Here is a 7,818-nt window from a genome sequence, read left to right as displayed (position 1 = left end):
TGGGCCAACTCTCAAACCCAATTCTCCCTCAGAGCTGCGACCACCTACTATCATCCGGCGGCGAACCTGCACATACATCAATTTAAAATTAGTTTGAAAGTTTTGAACAGCATAACTTCATAAATACACTCAATTTTGGGATTTCGCATTTTCTCTCACTACCTTTCTCTCTCTACAATGGCGGCGCGTAGGAAGGGAACTGTGACATCACTATCTTCAATATTTCCTGCTGAGGAAGCTCAGAAAGCCGCCAACCTCGTCAACGACACCATTTCGGAAAAGCTCAAAGAACTCGACAACCTCCGTGGCTTTGTCGCTGATAATACTAACCTCATCAACCTTGTACAACGTCTTCCCGATGAACTTCATCACGATATTCAGGTATTTTTCTTTTTGGTCTCGTTCGGGTTTAGGGTGTGTTCTATTCAACTTATTTTATCGTCCTATGACCTTTTTATTTGTACGGGTTTAGGGTGTGTTTTATTCAATTTAAGTTACTCCGTATCGTAGTGGTGAATTGAATTTACCCGAACTATATTGTAACATCAGTTGAATAGAACATGCCCTTAGTTATTGTTGTTTATTTGGGGTGAATTTACAGGTTCCATTTGGGAAGGCAGCATTTTTTCCGGGTCGTTTGGTTCATACTAATGAATTTCTGGTAATTTGATCTTTTATTTTTAAATTTGTTGTGTATTTTGGAAATTGAGTAATTATGTTGATGGCTAGTTGATCTGTTGTGGGTGTATGTGAATTGGTGAAGATTGAGCTTAGTTTGATGACATTTTTTTATATCAGAATTCTGTTTATTATGAATGGGTTTGCAATAATTATGTGATTTGTGCAAAGGAGCTTACATTTTAGCTTACAAATTTATGAAATTTAGCTGTAATCTAGTTATTTCTGATGTTGTTTGACCATGAATTGCTGATCTATGCAATGCAAATTTTTTCGCGTAGTTTTGCAACTTACTAATTTGTTTATTCCCTTGGAATGAGCAAAATTTATACTTAATTCATCATAGGCAAAAACTTGTATTGATCGTGTGTATTGGATAGAACTGTGTTTAGCCACCCCAAATTGGCTAAAAGTCAACCTCACACATGGGTGAATTGTATGGGATTTGGAGACTTGCCTGTCATATGAGCTTAATAGTCTCTATATGAGTAGTTATACCATATACGGACATAATGTCGTGAAATATTGGTATGTTTATGACAATAGTTGGGAAGCTTGTGCCTTATGCTCCTAGTGTGACAATTTTTGTTTGTAAGAATTGAGTTCCCATCCACAAGGTTAAACTAAGAGAAGCCTGTTTGAGTGGGTATCAGGTTCTCCTAGGAGAGAATTATTTCGCGGATAGAACGGCCAAACAAACTGTTGACATTCTTAAAAGAAGAGGGCAGGGGTTGGAGTCGCAAGTTGGCTCTGTTAAGGCTGTGATTGAAGATCTCAAAGCCAAGGCCTCATTTTATGACAGAACTGCAGCTGAATCTGAGGTAATTATTGGTTGAAAGTTGCTTTTATTTAACCTGTCCGTCAAATGTGTTTTTAACTTTTTTTTTTTGTATCTTCTCAGTTTAGCTTTTATGTGCTTATTGCAGGAGGGTCTTGTAGAGATCAGAGAAGAGTTAAGTGATGATGACGATGCTGGAGGAAGTATGTCCAAACAGGCTAATTCTTTCTTAAATTGATGATAAAATTTTCTTCGATGGAAGCATTGTCTTATGACGTTTCCCATGGTTATCTGCTAATATATTTTTTTTATTGCCCTTAGTAACACATTGTTAAAAGGATGATTTTTTTTTTACTTTTCCTGTTTGTGCTTGAAGGATTTTGTTTTTCGTACCATTTATGAGGAGTCTCATTTACGTGCTCTAACTAAAGGCAGTATGGACATATTAGCCTCATGGCCCTCAACTACGTCCTGACATTGTACTACACCGAAGGATTTTTTTTCTAATATCTGTCCTTAGTCTATGCCTCTGTGTACTTTTGAAGGAGAAGGAGGGGGGGGGGGGGTTCGGGGGTCGGGTTAAACCTATCGTATCAATTGTTTGAGTTTTTAACTAGCGTAGGATGAAGGTATTTTAAGCCCAGATATTGCATAAAACACCTCCAAAGTTTGTTCAAATTTTGGTAAGGTTTCTAAGATATCATAAGGTATACCAGAATATGTTTTTTGCATAACTGAGTAGCACTTCTATTTAATGTATTGCAAGTTGAAATCAGTGCTTTTTTTGTTTTTGTTTTTTTTTTTTTTTTTTTTTTTTTTTGTTTTTTTTGAAAGAATTTGTTTTTGTGTTTTTTTTTTTTTGATGGATTTTTGGATGCTGCATGCTGATTCTCATATTAACAGATATTTACTGACTTTTGTTTAAGAGTTGTTTGACCTACCCTGTTCCTCTCATTACCTTATGCTGGTAGCCTAGGTTTGCGATTTTCATTCACTTAAAAACCTGTCAGTAAAGGAATTGCTCACTTTTAATACGCATGGAATATCAGGCCCAGAAAAGGCAGAGGCTGCTAGTGTGTGTGAAGTTGGTAATCATAGTAGACCTGGGGTAATTGATGATGAAGAATGTGCTCGTATCATGTCCAGGATGGATGAACTTGAGAAAGAAGAACTTGAGGAGGAAGAAGAAGAAGATACTGAAGAGCTTGGAGACGTTACACGTGATGAAAACTTCAATAACTTGGTAAATCACTAATCAGTATTAATTACTTTCTGTATAAAGCAATATATTTCGGAGAATTTAGTAAATCAATGTATTAGTTCTTGCTGCCGGAGCTATTTACATCTAAACTGTTGACCAATCAGGACCAGGAGCAATCTAAAGACCATCATCATGCCAAAGTACTCTCGGACAGAAATGCTCTACCACAAGATGCCGATAACTTAATTGTAATACTTGTTATGGCTTCCTATTATATGCATTCTTGGAAGACTATTTTTTGTTGTGCATGTTGACTCTTCCTGCAAGCTGCTTACATCTGTCGTTTGGCATCCTTTTCATGCAGCATGAAAGTTTGAGTTTGCAATCTATGCATAAAGGTACCTTTCTTTCTCCATTAGAGTTTACTTTTGAAGTATGATGTAAGTGCAAAATAGCACTTGGCCCCAACCCGGCCCTAGTTCTGGCAGGTGTGATTGTCTGGACCTTATTATTCCAAGCAGTCTGTGTTTGGGATTGGACATTGTTGCGGGGTTGGGGTATCTGATTCAGCTTACTTTGCTATCCTATCTCTTTCTGTCAATTGTATTGATGCTGATATACTCTCACCTTTATCATTATGATCAGATGAATCCTCACGTGGCAAAAATTTGCTGCAAAATCTTGTTGAAAGATCGACAGGGGAAGACTATGCCCCTCCTGTGATGAAGACAAGTATTCCATTTGAGTCCAAGTCAAAATCTGAGGTATACATGGCTTTTTCTTTATGCCCAATACACATCTTTCTGCTGTGTTTCATATTTACTGGATTTTTTGGGAAAAATTTGATGGGCTATCTTGTACTTTTGAAAAATCAGGTGATGCCTTCCACATCTAATTTTATGCACAGTTTATTCCTAATTAACATCTATGTTATGCACAATGTATTTGAAACACAATGTCAATGTTTTCCTTCAAATAATGTTTACACGGCTGGAGAGTTCATAGTTTTTTTGAACATATTTAACTGTATTTATAAGTATTTGTTAAGTTTTGAAAAATTTGTAACTTAATGTGTCCAAATAACTGACTAGGTAGAACTCTTTTTTCCCTTCAATATTGTTCAAAAGTCACAACTACAACAAAGCCTTAGTCCAAAATGATTTGGGGTCGGCTAACATGAATCATCACATGGAATTGTCAAAAAGGTATGAGCAAATATTGTTCACAAAATAAACATAACAAAAAGAAGTTATGTTGTTGCATACATTGTGCGTTATTCAAAAGCTCAAGGATATACTGTGCACAAAGGTAAGATGTGAAACTGTGAAAGGCATCACATGAAACGTGCAAAAGTTCAGAGGCGTCCCACTAGTTCCCAGGTAAAATACATGTATTTAAGAATTACCTCAAAAAAATGTACTCCATATTGAAATCTACTACATATATAGTCTTAGTTCTCAAACTCTAAATACTCTCCCTGCTAATGAATGGTAAATTTTTGTGGATAGTTGAAGCAGCTTCCGATTAAGACTGTTACTTGCATCCATCAAGTAAATTCCTCTGCTTCTAACTAATTGAAATCTACAAGCTTCCTCTTTCCTTGATTCTGTCCTCTTTGTACATTGTCTTGCTAGTTTTTGGAATTCCCCACAGCCACCAGAATTTGGGGATTAACCAATATAGTCAATCAGCAAGGCATTGCTAATACCACCATAATTACCTTTTGACGTTGTAGCAGTAGTGATGGCTCCAGATTTGTTGTGACAAGGCCTGAAAATTAATACCATACGTCCATAATTAATTATAAATTAAAACAAAAGGAAAAAGTTCTTCTAGCTTGTCTTTTTTCTCGTCTCCTCGCTCTTGTCTTTGTTTATAGTAGTGGACTAGTGGCATTTTGATCCTTTGTGGTTGTATACTTGTATTTGGTCACCTATGTACAGTGGTCATGTTGAGTGGTTGGATAGAGAGGAAGCTGAAATGGGTGACTAGGCTTCAGTGAGGAGAGTGAGGATTATGTGTTGCCAGTGTTGTCCTAGTTGTAGACAGAGGGAGATGAGTGGTGGTGCTGGTGGGTGATAAAGGGACACAATATGATTGGCAAGGGAATTCAAAGAAGGAATAGTGAGGCGTTGTAAGACTCACTGTTTCACTGAGAGACTGAGAGGTAAAGGGTTTTTCTTTGTTGGGTGAGAAAGAGGTGACAGATGCGGGGATGGGCTTGCGGGTTATTCATTTCTTTAGCACATAATGTTGTAAGTAATCAGCGGAAGGGTACTTGTATGTGCATTTTTGTTTGCATGTTATTCCCATTTCTTGCACTGTTTTTAATTGACCTAGCTTAAATTAAACAACCCCTAAATGTGATTGTTGAAAGTAGGTCTAAATTATAAGATTTAGTTCTGGTTTGGTTAAAAAGTAGGGCATGTAAAGAGATTATATGAATGCAGAGAAGATACTACGTACCTCAAATTGGATTTTGGGAGGCTGAGTGTGCCTAGGAAAAAGTGTATTTGTCCAAGGTAATAGCTCCATAAATGTTTAATAGCACTAGCTGCTCATGTTTAGCTTGCTGATCCGTATAGTTGCAAGTTCTAATTTCTGTTGTGTTTTCCTGTAATTGGATGGTTGGTGGCTGTCAATTTACTTTGCTTGGTTGCGTGATGATTGTTGTGCCTTTTCATATTTTCACTATTTCAGGCTCGAAATTATATGGAGTAGGTCTTAAGTGGACTTGCAGAATATGTGATTGGAAGTATTTTCCATGACTAGACTAAAAGTCTCTTGCTTACTGATTATAACCTAGATAAACTGCTAAACATTGCTTGGCTATATCACTAGAACAGTAATATGGTACATGCTGGTATTTCAAACCCATTTCTAAGATTTCTCTATATAAAGTTTAGTAATTTAGATAAATTGCAGTAATATAAATTTCTCTATATAAACCTAGATAAACTGCAGAATATAAACCTAAATTTCTTGCTGTCAGATATAGATTTCTATATATAAACTAGATAAACTGCAGCAATATAGATTTCTCTATATGATAACTGATCCCATCCCTTCCTATTTTACCTCCAGATATCTGTTCCAAGGCCTAAACCAGATGCTAGCAATCGATTGTCTAGAGACTCTAGACCCAATACAGATAGCCTCAAGGTATGTCTTTTGACCGTCTCCCCCTATAGTTCATCTCTCCTTGTTGCCATGTACCGATCTTTCATTCACTGCAGGCCTTCACTGGTTCTATCATAGAGCGGACAGATAATTTGCAAATTTCTCCAGATAAGGAAACTATTGATCAGGTAATTATGTCTTCCTCTGGTCTAATCATCATATTTACTTTTCATTCATTTAATAAGAAGTTATGTTTATATAATGCAGCCATCTAATCCTCAGCCTTCAAAGCCGGTATCCAGATTCAAGATGCAGAGAAGGGCTGTTTAGAATTGTATCATGCAGATCTCCTAGGGATAATTGTAAATTGTAGAGGATAAAATGTGTCAACGTGGTATCTATTCTAGCCAAGATTGGCATCACTTTGAAGTTAGTAATGTTGACTTTTTAAGTTGAGAAGAAAATTTTGTTGGATGTAATATCTGCTTGTCTTGGATCTTGACTGTATTGATTCCTAAATTGTTGACTTGGAAAATTGTTTCTTTTGCTTAGAATACTCCAGGTAAAGACTTCCGTCAAAAAAAAAAAAAAAAAAGGTAAAGACGTAAACAGTGCCGGTCCTGACATTTTTGGGGCCTTAGGCGAAATTATTTCCAAGGGCCCCTCTATGATAAATTGTAAACACTATAATCCTAAATCGTAATACGAAACATGATAAGAAAGTGTTATAAATATTTTTACTCCCTCCGTGTTTTATTTAAGTGATACATATTGACCGGCACATAGTTTTAGGCAATTTAATTGACTTAAATAAAATAAGAAGTAAGTGGGGTAGTGGAGTATTAAAAAATTGTTAAAGAAAGATAGTGGGGTTAATAGTTTATTGAAAAGTAATATATGTGAGAAGAAAAATATAATAAAAAAAGTAGTAGTGGGTTTGGGTGGGGACCATAGAGGAGAGAGATATAATATTTTAATGTATTGTTTTGCCAAAAAAGAAAATGTATCACTTAAAAAAAACACGGCCGGAAATGGAAAATGTATCACTTAAAAAAACACGGAGGGAGTAGGTCATTTTGACATGTAATAAATAATTCAAAACGGTTAAACTAAATGTTATAACAACGGAAAAAACAATTATAAGATATACATGTATTCATCTATACAAATCGAAGTAAGGAATAGAAGTATAAATTAATTTTATAAAAAATAAGTGAATATAAATACTTGTACTCCGTACTAAAAATAAGAACCAATATAAAAATTATTTAGTACCTCAAGGCTCAATAGCTAGATGGAATCCTTAATTGAAAAGGAACCATTCTACATATAATAGAGACCGAGTAATAAATCAGCGGATGACTTTAAAAAAATAGCTTATAAGAAAGTCTATATAAGAAAATATGAAAATAAAGCTTACAAACTTAAGTGAACATTCTAATACAATTCATTACGCATAATACCGTACCCCAATTTATTCAAACCCTTCATCTTCCATAAACCGTAATATAGAATAATGAAAAGCCACCATGTTTAACAAGGCAACAATATGACAAAGAAAATACTTACAATGTCAAAAAAAAAAAAAAAAAGATAAAGATAATTACAATGTCCAAAATCTATATTAGAAAATAAATGTATCATTTAAATTAGAGGGCATAAAAAAAAGTGGAGTTTCATCATATTTGGAAGAAGAGATGGATGTTCAGACTACGTGAATGATGGGGATTAAAATCTACTCTTAATATTCAGTCATTCATTGAAAACCCAAAACAGACATAAAAGTAAATCATTGGAATAAAGAATGTTTAGATTTTCAATGAAAATTTATGCTTTAGAATTAATGTAGTGTGATTACAGAGTAGGAAGGGTGAAAGACTTTCCCCTTTAATAAGAATCAAACAACTGTACCAATTTGATTTCCATTGACTGCGTACCGTAAATATTTTCGTGGGCCCCCCTTGTCCTTGGGCCCTAGGCGGGCGCACTCCCCGCCTACCCTCAAGGCCGGGCCTGGACGTAAAGTTTAGAGTACTTGGTA

The 7,818-nt window shown here is 35.5% G+C and overlaps 1 protein-coding gene across 1 annotated transcript; it reads left to right on the top strand.

Annotated features, from left to right (window-relative positions):
• The first annotated feature begins 63 nt into the window (after nt 1-63).
• Nucleotides 64-6,256, top strand: LOC145598217 (uncharacterized). Its single transcript, XM_081654542.1, has 11 exons — nt 64-381; nt 602-661; nt 1,332-1,499; nt 1,605-1,659; nt 2,506-2,699; nt 2,822-2,905; nt 3,022-3,055; nt 3,303-3,421; nt 5,742-5,819; nt 5,894-5,965; nt 6,045-6,256. Exons 1-11 carry the CDS (start codon nt 178-180, stop codon nt 6,105-6,107), a joined length of 1,131 nt encoding a protein of 376 aa, XP_081510668.1. The 5' UTR covers nt 64-177; the 3' UTR covers nt 6,108-6,256.
• Nucleotides 6,257-7,818: the final 1,562 nt, after the last annotated feature.

Source organism: Chenopodium album, chromosome 20 (genome assembly GCF_948465745.1).
Source record: "Chenopodium album chromosome 20, dcCheAlbu1.1, whole genome shotgun sequence".
NCBI classification, from domain to species: Eukaryota; Viridiplantae; Streptophyta; class Magnoliopsida; order Caryophyllales; family Amaranthaceae; genus Chenopodium; species Chenopodium album.
Note: the sequence above shows the minus strand (reverse complement) of the source record. Positions and strands in the feature narration are given on the sequence as shown.

Excerpts from the sequence above, each read along its gene's own strand:
- LOC145598217 (XM_081654542.1), top strand. The coding sequence starts at position 178 with ATGGCGGCGCGTAGGAAGGGAACTGTGACATCACTATCTTCAATATTT. Across the intron at positions 5,820-5,893 it reads CCAATACAGATAGCCTCAAG|GCCTTCACTGGTTCTATCAT; the intron begins GTATGTCTTTTG and ends CATTCACTGCAG. Across the intron at positions 5,966-6,044 it reads ATAAGGAAACTATTGATCAG|CCATCTAATCCTCAGCCTTC; the intron begins GTAATTATGTCT and ends TATATAATGCAG.